At 50.1% G+C, this 15018-nt stretch overlaps 1 protein-coding gene across 8 annotated transcripts in view; it reads left to right on the top strand.

Annotated features, from left to right (window-relative positions):
- LTBP4 (latent transforming growth factor beta binding protein 4) overlaps positions 1-5655 on the top strand; it is a 28768-nt gene extending 23113 nt beyond the window's left edge. For all 8 annotated transcript variants that reach the window (XM_088800156.1, XM_074314303.2, XM_074314305.2 and 5 more), the window contains 7 exons: positions 221-292; positions 591-719; positions 915-1061; positions 2065-2217; positions 3199-3579; positions 3937-4089; positions 5213-5655. In XM_088800156.1, coding sequence (XP_088656282.1) covers positions 221-292; positions 591-719; positions 915-1061; positions 2065-2217; positions 3199-3579; positions 3937-4089; positions 5213-5367 — 1190 coding nt within the window. In that variant the 3' untranslated portion in view covers positions 5368-5655. The remainder of the gene's footprint in view (positions 1-220; positions 293-590; positions 720-914; positions 1062-2064; positions 2218-3198; positions 3580-3936; positions 4090-5212) is intronic.
- The last annotated feature ends 9363 nt before the right edge of the window (positions 5656-15018 follow it).

Here is a 15018-nt window from a genome sequence, read left to right as displayed (position 1 = left end):
TTGGACATAGGTCTGAGATACTGATACTGTAAGAGCAACAGTGAGCTGTCAGCCCAGTGAGCATGAAGCTGAGAGGTGGGCACAAACAGGCATGAGGGTTGAAGACTTGGGCAGTGAAGGGTGGGCATGGGGCCAGAGTAAGCAGTGAGACAGGTGGGCATGAGCAGGGTCCGGGCTGGGACGCAGGTGTCTGGGCTCAGCCTTGTCTAACTATGTGCAGCTGAATACCAGTCCCTGTGCCCCCATGGTCGAGGCTACCTGGTGCCCAGCGGAGACCCAAGCCTCCGGAGAGGTGAGGCCAGACTTTAAGCCCTATCCATCCTCAGCCCCCCAGGCCCATCTTTGGCTCACCCTATCTCTGTTTTCTTTATCTCTCACCCTATCTCTTTTTGTCTCCCCCAGCCCCCTTCACCCCCATCTTCTATCTGTCTTCATCTTTCCTATATCTACCTCTGGGTCTCTGCTGCATCTCTTTCTCTTCCCCTGTCATGCCTCAAAGCCACACACTCCCTCCATCCAGCGCCCCCCAAAACCTGGCCTGCTCCCATTTTTGTTGATGGGGTTGGTGCCTCTGACCATCCTTCCTGTAGATGTGGACGAGTGCCAGCTCTTCCGAGACCAGGTGTGCAAGAGTGGCGTATGCGTGAACACGGCCCCAGGCTACTCGTGTTATTGTAGCAACGGCTACTACTACCATGCCCAGCGATTGGAGTGCGTTGGTACGAGCCCATCTTCACCATTCCCCAAGGGACTTTTTCCCAACCCTCGACATCGCCAGCTGCCCTCTGGAATGTGGCCACTACCAGCAGGAAGTCCTTCCTGGAGTCTAGACTTCATTTATCACTGTCAATGCTTTGGGGAAAGGGGAAAGGGTAGAGGGCTGCTTCTTAACCACTCCCTCCGTGCCTCCCTAGATAATGACGAGTGCGCAGATGAGGAGCCGGCTTGTGAGGGCGGCCGCTGCGTCAACACAGTGGGCTCTTATCACTGCACTTGCGAGCCCCCGCTGGTGCTGGACGGCTCACGGCGCCGCTGCGTCTCCAACGAGAGCCAGAGCTTCGGTAACCCCACCCCCAAGCTCGCCTCACCCTGCCCAGCCGATTATGCTCCGCCCCGGCACCACGCATGCCGTCCAGCCCCTCACCCAACCATAAGCCCGCACCCAGGCCACGCCTTCGCAAAGGCCACGCCCCTCGAGCCTTATTTAGTCTGTCTGCGTGTCTCCTAGAGGCCCGCTGTCCTGGTGGTGAAAGGTGAAGGTTTTAGAGGAGACTGCCACTTGCTGGCCTTGTGTACACGTGCACGTTGCTTATCGCCTCTTGGACGCCAGCTTCCTTTGTGAACATGTGGTGGATTGGCAGTAGCCCTACCTTATAGGGTGGTTGTGAGGAATTTTATTTTTAAGGACAGAACGGAACTGGTCTTACTAAGTACTAAAGACGTGTTTCCTATTATTTCCCTGTATATCTCTGATTCTTTATACCTCTCTGTGGGTTTCTGTCTTTAGGTTTTTCCATGACACTTTCTGGGTCTATCTTTGTTTCTAGGTCTGTTTCTTTCTCTCGCTGCATTTTTGCTTTCCTGTTTTTCTTTGAATCTCTGACAGTTTGGATGTGTTTGTCTCTATTTCTTTGGGTCCTTTCTTTCTCTTTTTGCCCAACTGACCCAAACTCTCTTCTCCCACTTCCTGTTCCTACAACATTCCCCCACACCCTGAGACTTATTCAAACAATGCTGAGAGAGGAAAAAGAACTGCCCGAAGGTCACACAGCCTTCCAGAGGCCAGGCTTGGATAGAGCCCTCCCAGACCCTATCCCCCAGCCACTGGAAACCCTCTTCTCTCTCTCTTCCTATATGACAGCCTCATGCATGCCAGACCAAGCCCTATCCTCAATCCAGAACTTGGGAACTGCCTCGCAGGGCTTCCAGGAGTCAGATCACAGCTGATATGGGTTTGGTGATAGGCAGAGGGTGGTCTGGGCTGCTCTAGCAGGGGAGCAGGCCAAGCATTTGGGAGGATCCAAGTGCGGGTCCCACCCTGATGCGTGCTGTCTCTGTCCTCAGATGACAATCTGGGAGTGTGCTGGCAAGAAGTGGGGGCTGACCTCGTGTGCAGTCGCCCTCGACTTGACCGCCAGGCCACCTACACAGAGTGCTGCTGCCTCTACGGGGAGGCCTGGGGCATGGACTGTGCCCTCTGCCCCGCCCAGGACTCAGGTACTGTCTCCTGCCTGGCCCTCAGAGGCCCTACCCCACAGGCTCCAAATCCAGGCCCTCAGGTCTCTTAGTCTTAGACCCAGCCTTAGACCCCTCAAGTCTCCCCAAACCCAGCCCCTCAGACCTGTGTGTCCCAGCCCATCCCTAAATCTTGGTCCCTTAGTCCCTAAGTCGCATCCCAAAGACCTCCCAGTCTTATCAGCAGGTCCCATAGTTCCAGTCCCATGGGGCCCTGAGGTCTGGACTCTCAACCCTCAACTTTTGGTATCCAGAACCCCAAAACAGCCCATGATACCCCATCCCCCAAATTCTGGACCCTTACTCCTCCAGTACCAGTTACTCAGACTCCACCATCCTGGCCCACAAGTTCTCTGGTCATAGCCCACAGGCCTCCAAGTCCCAGTGCCTTGGACACCAACATCCAGGTGCCTAAGACCCCAACACACAGCCCCAGAGATCCCCAAGTCTTAGCTCTTAAAACTCCTGAGTCCCGCCATCCTCAGCCCTTGGAAACCCAGTCCAGCCCCAGGCCAAAAGACCCCATCCTCAGTCCTCAGACCTTCAGGTCCCGAGTATCATATCCCTTTCATGCATCCTGGCCCCTCAGACCCCCAGTAGCAGTTTCTGGAAATTCCCAGTCCTCGTCCCCAAAACACCTTCATCCCATTTCTGTAGGCCCCTAGTCCAAGCTTCCATGGGACCCCCAAATTCCAGCATGTTGGACCATAATTCCTAGCAGCAGTCCTTAATACTACTGACCCCAGCATCTTGGAATTCCAGTGTTAGCTCTTGGACTCTCAATTCTGGTTCCAGAACCCCTGATCCCCACCATGCAAGTTCAGCCCCCTCCTCTGAAGCCCCTCCCATGCCTCAGCCCAAGGCCCTCCCTCCCTCTCCTCTGGGCTCTTCCCACAGTGGGGACATGAATGGTGTGTGTAAGGCAAGCAATGGCTGACTGTTAGGCTTGGCTCCTGTTCACAGATGACTTTGAGGCCCTGTGCAATGTGCTGCGCCCCCCTGCATATGGACCCCCGCGACCAGGTGGCTTTGGACTCCCCTACGAGTATGGTCCAGACCTGGGTCCTCCTTACCAGGGCCTTCCGTATGGGCCCGAGTTGTACGCGCCCCCCGTGCTACCTTACGACCCCTATCCACCGCCACCTGGACCCTTCGCCCGCCGGGAGGCCCCCTATGGGGCACCCCCCTTCGACATGCCCGACTTTGAGGATGATGGTGGACCCTATGGCGAATCTGAAGCTCCGGCTCCACCTGGCCCGGGCACCCGCTGGCGCTATCGGTCCCGTGACACCCGTGGCTCCTTCCCAGAGCCAGACGAGCCACGTAACAGTGGCGGCTATGCTGGTGAGCACTGAGCGCCGAGTGATGGGCTGAGATGAGGAGTGAGGTGTGCAGAGATGGAGACAGGGAGGACGGGGGGAGAGAGATGCAGAAACAAAGAAGCCAGGGGGAGAGACAGGCTCAGAGAGATACTAAAGCTCAGATACATTTGGAGAGAACAGACATACCTGTAGACCCACCAAGAAAGGTGCGGATAGAGGGAAAGCTAGGGAGAGCAGAGTGAGGTACGCCTCCTGGCCCCACTGCATCCCCCACAGTCCTGGAGTGGGATGGACTATTCAGATGGGGATACACCGTGCACCCGGCCATCCAGTGAAAAGGGACTGAAGGCACGGAGTCCATTACACACATTTTCCGCAGGCGCCCTGGCTGGGCCCTATGAGGGGCTAGAGGCGGAAGAGTGCGGGATCCTGGACGGTTGTGCCCACGGCCGCTGCGTGCGGGTCCCCGAGGGCTTCACCTGTGACTGCTTCGACGGCTACCGCCTGGACATGACCCGCATGGCCTGCGTTGGTGAGGGGACTGGCCGGGGCCAGCGTTTGAGGAGAGAGGGTGGAAGCCCTGACTAGATCTGGGTGCTTAGGGACATCAAGGGTAAGGGCCAACCAGGAGGGAGCAGGAGGTAATTCTAGCACTGGGGCGGTGGGGCTTGCCTGACAAAAGTGAGGTCGGGCTGCCGAGCTTGACCCCAGGGCTGGGGCTGGGCTTGAAGTAGGGCAGGAGGGTAGAATCCTGCAGGTGTGATGTCTGAGGACTCCCAGTGCTGCCTTGGGTAATTTACTTGACCTCTTTGGAGAGCTTCAGTCTTTTTGGACTCTCAATCCTAACCATAGTCTTTTTATCTGTAAAATGGGAATATGAATCATGTCTGCCTAGTTTAGACAGTAATAATGCAGAGTGGTTACAATCGAGGACTCTGGGGGAATCGAAGAAACCTCAGACTCAGTCCAGCAACTTGCTGTGTGACCTGGACAAATCACTGTCCCTTGCTTGGTTTTTCTCATCTGAAATGACCATAGTCATCGAACCCATTTCATAGAGTTACGAACATCGTTAATGTTAATTTACAATAACACTGAGGCCTGTGTAGAAACCAAGGCTCAGAAAAGAGAAATGAGTTCCCCAAGGTCTCACAGCTGAGAAATAGCAGGGGGCTGGGCACTCAGAGTCTTTGAGAGCTGGTTTGAGAACCCACTGGGCAGAGTGTGGGCTTGCTGTGTAACACTGGGCAAAGGGCTTCCCCACGCTGGGCCTCAGTTTGCACGTATGTAAAAGGTGATCACAGAACCTACCTTGCAGGGTTATTAGAAGGATAAAGTTAATACCAGTAATGAGCTGCACATGTCTTGCTTAAAGTAAGCATTTACTGTGGTTGATGCTCATCAGTATTACTTTTTAACAACAGCCTAGTGACCTAGGGGCTACTGTACCAATCTTACAGAACACTAAACTGAGACACAGGGAGGTTAAGCCACCTGCCCAGGCTCACACAGCCAACCTGTAGTGGCCAAATTCGACTCCAAACCGGAGGCTGCGCACCGGCACCCCTCGGCCCCAGGAGCCTCAGGGGACAGAGAGGTGGGTTCCTGGGTCCCCAGCCCTGAGTCGCCATGCTTCTTGTACTCCCCTTCCCCAGACATCAATGAGTGTGATGAGGCGGAGGCAGCCTCCCCGCTCTGCATCAACGCGCGCTGTGTCAACACCGATGGCTCCTTCCGCTGCATCTGCCGCCCAGGATTCGCACCCTCGCACCAGCCTCACCACTGCGCACCTGCACGGCCCCGGGCCTGAGCCCCCACCGCCCTGGGCCATAGACCCCAGGCCGCCCTCCTCGCGCCTGCGCACACGGGTTTTCAGCCGTGCACACGCTCTTGCCCGCTTGCGCGCATGTGCACAGGGATGCAGGCCCTGACAGAGAGCACCACGGACGGACAGACAGATGGAAGAAGGGACACCCTTGCTGCTCCCGTCACCCCAACCTCTCCTACCGACGCCAGAGGCCCAGGCCTAGCCCACGGTCCCCTTCATATTTCCACTCCTTTTTATAAAATTTTTCAATTAAAAAGTACCTATTTTGTACCTTCTGCGTCTGCCTGTTTCTCAAAGTCTGGCTCCCAGAGTTTGTTCTTTGAGCCACTAAATTACATCCTCTTCCCATTCCTGACTCTGTGTCTGCCTCTTAATTTCCGTGCCTCTGTTGCTTAGTCAATCTCTGTCTCCCTTGATCTTTCTCCTATGTCTGTTTTTTTTTTTTTTTTTTTTTGTCTTCTCTTATCTTTCTGCTTTATCTTCTCTGCCTGATTCTCTGTGTCTGTCTTCTAGTCTCTGTTTCTTTGTATTTGTCTCTCTGTTTCATTATGTCTCTAATCTCGAGAGAGATCTTGTCTCTGGATTTTTACCTACTGTACTGACACTCTCAATAAATCCCGCCGTGGCCACCTCTTCCCTCTGTTTGGTGCCTCAGTAAGGGATGGGATGGGGTAGCCTCAGCCCCTGCTCAGGGCCCTCTAAGCTAGAGGGCACTCAAAGAAGTCAAAAGCTACTCTGGGACCAGTGGGACATGGGGAGAGGGTGGGGGCAGGAGTCCCTGGAGAGGTAAACCCAGGCCTGGGCCTCCCACTGGATTTGGCTGTGGAAAAACGGAGTGACAGCCCTGGTGGAGGCTGGAACAAGCTGTGTGTGTGACAGTAAAGTGCCCAGCATGGACCCTCCAGTACCCCCTGCCTACTTCCTGGCCATGTGGGGAGTCCAAAATCCCTCCCACCCCAAAACCTATAAAAGAGTATGCTGGGCATAAGCTCAGGGGACAGGACAGTTGGGAGTGGAGGGACTCATTGGCACTGAAACAAAACAAAAGACTGTAACTGAGTTATTCTCTACCCACCTGTTACTGTTAGGGTCTCCAATTTAAATGCTTCCAGGACTAGGCAAGTGAGGTTAAAAGGCAGCAGGTGCAGAGTAAGAATGCCAAAGCACAAGGTGAGCATGCATGACCAAAGACACTGGTTAAGGGTTGGGATGCAACAGTGGGAAATCTCCCCATTTTAAATAATATTTTTATAACCAATTTCTGGGTCATATCTGGCCCATGAACCACCAGTTTTAATCATCTAGATACAGCTCAAGTTGTGTAAATGGGTGTCTCTTTCTTGACTGGGCCCCCTCCCCACCTTCAGAGCTTCAGGAGGGGTCATATTCTCACTGGTGCCTCATGGATGATTATGGTAATGCCTACTCTACAGGCGTGTTGGTGGCAGTTAAATGAAATCATTCTCTATGTCAAGTGCTTAGAATGGCACTTGGCACATAGCAAGTGCTCAGTGATTGTTAGCATAACCCTGGGCTCCCCTGGAAATGCTGAGCCCTGGGGCTGGGCAGATGGTGAGGGCAGATGGCTAGGTCTTAGTCTTTTCCCGATCTCCCTCCCAGGGTGAGGGAGGAACCAGAATCTATCCCCTTCAATGGTACAGTGAGAAACACCTAGCACAGGGGTCTTGTCAGGGAGGGGTGTCAAACCATGAGGGGCTCAAAGATCTACAAAAGGGACAGTGGCTGCACAACTCTGTACTAAAAACCATTGAATTGTATGTACACTTTATTTTATTTTTTAATTAATTTCAGGTGTACAAAACAATGTAATAGTTAGACATTTCATCTCTCACAAAGTGATAAACCCCCTCCCCTAATCTGTTGCCCCTCTGACATTGTACATATCTATTACAATTCCAGTGACTCTATTCCCTAAGCTGTACTCCATATCCCATGACTATATATATTAAATTATAGTTGACATATAATATTATTCAGCTTCAGCTTCAGGTGTACAGCACAGGGATCAGGCAGAATTGTATGTACACTTTAAATGGGGAGTTGTATGATATGTAAATTATAGCTCAAAGCCATTAAAAATGAAAAAAACAAACACAAACACTTCTACAAAGAGAAGTGACTCTCCAGCAGATACAGGGAAACTGGCTCAAACACTGACCCCTGAGTCATTCATTCAACAAATATTTTCTATATCTGCTTTGTAATAAGAGAGTGTTGGGAGCACAGACTTTATTTAGATCAGCTATGGGGGTAACAGCTAATGATGGCTCTCGGAGGAGATGTCTGAGCTGAGACCTGAATGATGTGGCGAAATGAGCCAGATGAAGTGGTGAAGGGTGTTCCCCATGGACGGAACAGCATCTGCAAAGGCTTAGAGGTGAAAAAGACAAATTTCTTTAAATGTCTTTTTTTTCGGGGGAGGGGGTATGTCAGTCTCTATACTGGTGACATTTTTGGTGCTTAAGAAATCCCTGGTCTCTGCCTTCATGGAGATCCAGAGAGGGACATAGACACATTGCCAGACATGACAATCTGTGCTGGGATAAGGAGGCACAGGCAGAGGGGTCATGGTGGGATGGGGAAGGTCAGAGGAGGCACCTGACCCAGTCTGGGAGAACATCAGGGAAGGCTTCCTGGAGGAAGAGATAGACTTTGAGCAGTCTCTGGGGTTCTAGATCCCTTTGACAATCTACTAGAAGCTCTGGACATTCACAGAAGAAAAACACAAACATTGTAGGCGATTCCCAAATATTCCCATTCCCACAAGCGCCTGTGCCTGGGAATCCCGTGGGCATACCATTCCCCACTCGCCCCACGACCACCTTGCTGTATAAATGTCCCAGAAATTGGGACAAACTGGAAAACTTTGAGGTCTAATTTCAGTGCCCTGGGAGTGGAGTGGTGAGGGGTTTTGGGAACCCAAAACATTCCTCTCATCTCCCACCAGGTCTGGTGGGTGTGCCAAGGATCTAGGTTTTATCCTCCCTACATCCCCCGCACTAATCCCGTGGGGCCCTTTGCATGCGCCAAGACCAACGCATTCTCCTCTGGAATTTCCAGAGGGGAATAATCCAGGAGGTCACCGCGCTCACGGGACAAGCGCCGCAGCGCCCCCTGACGGTCACCGCGCGCAGACACATCCCAAGCCGCCCGCGTGCCCCTAGTGGCGGATGCTCATGCAGTCAGTCATAAGCGAGCACCCACCGCCACTTAGAGACTTCCTTTGCTTTGGTGTGCAGGCTAGGGTCATCACTGTCGTCGTCGTCGTCGTCGTCATCATCATGGCTAAGACGGAAATAGCGCTTGCTATGTGCCAGGCAGTATGCTGCTTTGTATATATCAGCTCATTTCATCTGTCAGGCCTATGAAATGGGTATTATTATCATCTCCATTTTCCTCATTTGAAGCACAGAGAGGTTAAGGAAATATACCCAAGATCACACAGCTACTGAGTGCCAAAGTCTGGATCTCATCTAGGCAGTCTGGCTCCAGAGACCATTTTCTGAACCATTTAAAATAATCATAAAGTGAAATAATAGTTGGGGATTGCTTCAAAATAATTCGACAGAACGTTTAGTCAAAGTGGAAAGAACTTGGGTGCCTGGATCATCACACTGCCAACCTGGATCATTACCACTGGAGTATTATGTGAGAGTAAACTTCTTTTTTATTTAAGTCATCATATTTTGAAGTCTCTTTGTTATAGCGACTAAGGTCATATCCCAAAACGAGGGCATCAGAATCACCTGGAGGGCTCATTAAAAGACAGATTGCTGGGCCCCACTCCCGGTAAGTATGAAATAGGGATGGAAAACTTGTATTTCAAATAAGTTCTCAGGGGGTTGTTGTTGCTGCTTGTGGGGACAGAGCCATGAGTGCAGTTTCCAGGCTCTCGGCCTCACATGGAAAGGTGCTGGCTCAGGTAGTAAATGGCCATCAACTGTGATTGGATGGCCATCAGCTGTGACTAGTTGGCTGTCAGCTGTAACCAGTGAGCCATTGGCCACTAATATAACTGGTGTGGCTACGCTAGCAGCAAATGGGGGCTAGCAAGAAGATGGTGGCTGAGCTAGCAAGCGCGGATTACAGTTAGGATGGCGGGTTGGGGACAGTGTGGATCCAGCCTCCAGTGAGACTATAGTGCCGCCAGTGAGAATATAGTAGTATGACTCCCCTATCTATGGCTCCGTGGGTGTTCCTTTTTGGCCTCACCATATCATGCGTTCTTATGTGGGGAGCTGGACTAGAGACTCCGCATGACACCCTGTGTGACACTGCTGCTGCTGATAGGAACCACACTGTGGGGGCAGAGCCCCAGAGAGTGGTTTACAGGCTCTCGGCCTCACGTGGAGGAGTGCTGGCTCGGGTAGTAGATGGCCGTCGGCTGTGGCTGGTTGGCCGTCGGCTGTGGCCAGTTAGCCAATTGGCCGCTGATATAACTGCTGCGGCTACGAAGGAGAGCCGAGAAGAGTGGAGGAGAGTGAAAGAGAGTCGTCGGTGGGTTGCAGACAAAAGGGACAGCAGGTCGCACGTCCAGTGAACCCAGCCTCCAGTGAGACCGTAGTGGTATGACTCCCCTACCTATGGCTCCGTGGGTGTTCCTTTTTGGCCTCACCATATCCTGCGTTATGTGGGGAGCGGGACCAGAGACCCTGCAGGCCTCCCCGCACGACACACACTTTGAGAAACACTGCCCTAAATAATGCAGGTTTTTACCATGGGTTGTTTTGTATGTCCAGCACTCATTTTCCCTCTTTGAGAGTACTGGCCTCCTTCACTCTGAGTCCAGGAGGCTGAACCCATTGGAAGACTCCAGGCCTGGCCAATGAATGAATCCCTTCCCCTGGGCCTTTGCAATTGGTTCAGGAATGGGCATGTCCTCAAAGCTGGACCAATAAGAATCAACACTGGGACTATTGCTGGACTGGTGGGGCTTGCTGCACTGGAAGGGCATAAGCCTGGAGCAGTGAGGGCTTCCATGAGGGAAGAGCTAGTCTGAAAATGAAGCCAACACAGGAAGAAGTGGGGTGAGGGATGAACAGAGGGACTGTACCTGAAGTATATCGTCTGTGCCTCTGAGTTCATCCAATCTCCAGAACATTTCAATAATGTACATTTTTCTTCACATCTTACATCAAATTGATCAGCAAATTTTGTCATCTCTATAAAATTTGCCTGTCCTATATTGGAGGAAAAGCTATGCTATAAACGAAAACATTATTGGGTCAATGACAAAACTGGAATATAATAATAGATTAGGAAAATTTTGTGTGTCAATGTTAAATTTACTGAAGTTATTTATTGTACTGTGGTTATGTAAGAGGACTTCCCTAGTCTTAAGATATACACTGAAGTATTTAGGAGTAAAAGGCCATGGTGTATGTAACTTAGCTTCAAATGGTACAGAGAAAAAAAAAAGAGAGAAAACGGGGGTCAGAAGGGAGAAAGTAAAAAAGTAAATGGGAAAAAATGTAAACAATTGAACTTGAGTAAAACGTTTATATGCTCTTTGTACTATTCTTAGTCTTGCATTTTTTTTGGTAAATTTGAAATTATCTCTAAATAAAAAGTTAATTTTTTTTTTTTTTAAGAAATGAGAGATATAAAATTCTGGACAACACCGTCAATATAAGTAGAACTGGGGAGATAAGAGAAAGTGCTCTATGATCCAGGTAGAGCTTGATGATTCAACTCTGGGTTAAACTTCAGACCTGATTTTTAAAAGTGTGCATGGTAAAATTTCAAGCATTACTACTAAAACAGTAGAAATGGTGCATAGATTCCAAACTAGCAGAAGGAAAGGAAAGAGGAAGAAAACATAAGACAAAAACAAAACAAAAAATGAAGCCATTTCAAACAAGTCTAAATGAGAGGGAGGAAAAGCATAGAAAAAAACGGGGACAATAGAATCACAAAGTAAGAAGGTGAAAGTAAATTAAATATATCCTTAATCACATACACAAAAAATGCCTTCTGAATCTAAACACTTCTGGTTCCCTCTGCTGTTTCCACTATCTTCCCTTTCTGGACTTCCTGCTTCCTGCCCCTGCCTCTGAGGTCTCTTCCCACATACAGCTAGAGGGACTCTGAATGCTCAAGTCAGACCCAGGTCCTCCTCTGCTCAGAACCTTCCTGTGGTTCCATCTTACTCAGAGTAAAAGCCAGAATCCCCATTGTGGCCTGTAAGCCTCTGCACCATCTGCTTTTTGCCCCCCCTTCTTACCTCACCTGTCCCGTCTCCCCACCTTGCTTGCCCCTCTCCAGCCACACGCACCTTCTTGTACCAGACATGTTCCAACCTCAGGACCCTTGCACTGGCTGTTCCCTCTTTCCACTTGGCTCACTCCCTCACCATCAATGGAAAATGGATAAATAAACAGGGTATTGTCACACAATGGAATCATGCACTACCCTGAGAATAACTTGTAACCACATGTGGTAACAGGAATGAGTCTGTGGGGACAGAGTCCCAGAGAGCAGTTTCCAGGTTCTCAGCCTCACGTGGAAAGGTGCTGGTTCGGTCATTAGATGGCCATCAGCTGTAATCAGGTGGCCATCTGCTGTGGTTGGGTGGCCATCAGCTGTTACTGGTTAGCCATTGGCCACTAATATAACTGCCATGGCTACACTGAGGGATTGATTGGTTGGTTGGTTGGTTGGCAGAGAAGAGGACTGCAGATTGCAGCTAGCAAGTGGGGTTGGTTGGTTGTTAAAGAAGCAGACGTCAGACTGCAGATCATGTGTCTCCTGCTTCCGGTGTCTCCCCCAACCGCCAGCGAGAATATAGTGGTATGACTCCCCTATCTATGGGTCCGTGGGTGTTCCCTTTTTGGCCTCGCCATATCCTGTGTTCTTGTTCGGGGAGCGGGAACGGAGACCCTGCATTATAGAGTCTTACACTATGTTGAGTGGACAATGACAAGATACTAAAGAGAATGTATGCTCTGATTCCACTTATATAAAATTCAAGACAGGAAAAACCAACCTGTGCAGCCAAAAGTCAGAGTGATGGTGACTTGAAGGGAGTGGGGTGGACTCAGGAGCCATGAAGGGGCTCCCAGGGGGGCTGGAAATGTTCCCTGGTCTGGGAGCTGGTAGCACAGTGTGTTCAGTTGGTGAAAATTCACCCCCGCTGTACACTTGTGGTTCGAACTGGTTTGCCTGTGCGTCTAGTTCAAGAACTGGTTTAGAAGAAAGAAAATAAAACCCAAATGAACCTTCATGTTCTCACCACCCAGCTTAAGATATAGGACAGTCCCAGTCCTCAGGTCCCTCGCTCCCAATCACAATGTGCTTTTAAAGTTTTTTTGTTGTTGTTTTGTTTTTATTATTGGGGAACAGTGTGTGCTTCCAGGCCTTTTTTCCAAGTCAAGTTGTTGTCCTTTAAGTCTTAGTTGTGGAGAGCGCACGCGCTCAGCTCCAGGTCCAGTTGCCGTTGCTAGTTGCAGGGGGCACAGCCCACTATCCCTTGCGGGAGTCGTACTGGCAACCTTGTAGTTGAGAGGACGTGCTCCAACCAACTGAGCCATCCGGGAGCTCAGCGGGAGCTCAGCTCAAGGTGCCATGTTCAATCTTAGTTGCAGGGGACGGAGCCCACCATCCCTTGCAGGACTTGAGGAGTTGAACCGACAACCTTGTGGTTGAGAGCCCACTGGCCCATGTGGGAATGGAACCGGCAGCCTTCGGAGTTAGGAGCATGGAGCTCTAACCGCCTGAGCCACCAGGCCGGCCCCCCACAATGTGCTTTTATAGTCACACACCCTGCTGGCCACCTCAGTTCCTTTCCTGGGCTTATTAAGCACATCACCCCACGTGTGTTCCAGACAACCCAACGCAGGTTCCTGGAGAGAACTCAGGCGGCAGGCGGCAGGCAGGAGCCGGAGGGAGAGGACTTCCTGCTGGAGCTTGGGCAGGGGGAGGTAATGTTTATTTGATGCCCTTGCCCTAAATCCTTATTGGGTGTTGGGGGGCCTTGCAGGGCACCTCTCCAAGTGTTCAGGGCCCAGGTTCTGCAGGTGGGTCTCAGGGCTGTAACCATTGGAAATGCAACCTGCGGGCATGCAAGCTCTCTGTCTCTGTCTCTGTCTCTGTCTCTGTCTCTGTCTCTGTCTCTGTCTTTCTCTGTCTCTTTCCTTCCCTGTCTCCCTACCTCCCTCCCAATCTCTCTCTCCTCAAGAAGCAAAAAACTCACAGTTATTTACATAAAGTTTTATTACATCAGACTGTAACCAAAGGATCCAAGTTCAAACTTTGAAGCTTTCAATAAGTTTTGAATAAACAGTAGTGCTTTTTTTCCTTTTTGTACTGTAATATTTATTTTAACATTTTTTTTAGTTGGCATGATTTTATGTATATGAGGTTCAAGAAAAGAAAATGTTCACTGTTTGCATTTCTTTTCTAGCCGTTAATATTGTCCATTTCATTTCCTGATCATTACTGGAAATAATTTTGTCATATAGAGAATGGAGGGGTTTGGCCTCTGTGACATCCCGTGGTCTATGAGAGGGTAGTGGTGAGATTTAGGAAGACCCCCTTGGGAGTCTGAAGGGGAGTGGGTCCCAGATGACACAAGGGAAGGCTGGAGACCACTCAGAAACCCAGGTGAGATAGGCCCCCGGGACTCTGGGATGGGGGAGGGGGAACTGAAGGTAGAAACCACAGAGCTTAGTGTGGGGTTGGCTGTGGAATGCTGGCTGCTCTCTGTGGGCCTAGTGCCCAGACAAGGAGGTGACTCAGGCTGGGGGGGCTGTAAATAAAGAAGAAAGGGCAGGTCAGCCCAACCGCTGTGGCTGAGAGCTTCATGGACACCCTTCCTAAATCACTGGGTCCTCACACACACCCACCTTACAGATGAGGAAACAGGCTCAGACAAAGAAGGCCCAAGACAGAGAGCGGGACTGGAGCCCAGGTCTCCTACCTAACCCCGTGCTTCATGATCTTAAATAACTTTGGGTCTTAAACCACCTCGGCATATTGCTTTTTCTTCCATTAAAAAAAAAACAAAAAACAGAAACACAAAAACCACATACACTTAGCTACAAAGCCTGAGTGAATTTTTAGAGTGACAGGACTGCCATGAATCCTGCTTAAGCCTGAGATTATACGACTCTACGCATTTGTCAAAACTCATAGAGCTGTGTACACACACAAGTGTGCATGCACACACCCATGGCTTACCATGTGTAAATAATAACAATAAACCAAAAACAAATGCAATGAATGTACTTTGTCTGGATCCCAATTCATACAAAACAACTGTAAAAGGATGTTTTTGAAACACTGGGGGAAATTTGAATAGGAACTGGATATTCGATGACATTAAGGGATTTGTTCATTTCGTTCGATGTGATAAGACATGGTAGCTATGTAGAGAAAGGCACCCCCCCCCCCTTTCTAGATACTTATTATAGTATGTACGAATGAACATAATGTCCACCACTTGTGGGGTTTTGGGTTTTTTTAAGTATTCAAAGAAATAGAGAGGGGAAAGAAAATAAAATGGCAAAGTACTGATGGTTCTTGAAGCTGGGCAATAGGCCCATGTGGGTTTATTGTCTCTCTGCTTTTTGTCTCTATTTGGAAATGTTCATGATCTAAGTTAAAAGTTTTGAA

This window comes from Rhinolophus sinicus, chromosome 8, assembly GCF_057876585.1.
Source record: "Rhinolophus sinicus isolate RSI-liver-muscle chromosome 8, RSI-T2T, whole genome shotgun sequence".
Classification (NCBI taxonomy): Eukaryota; Metazoa; Chordata; class Mammalia; order Chiroptera; family Rhinolophidae; genus Rhinolophus; species Rhinolophus sinicus.
This window is presented reverse-complemented; position numbering and strand designations above follow the sequence as displayed.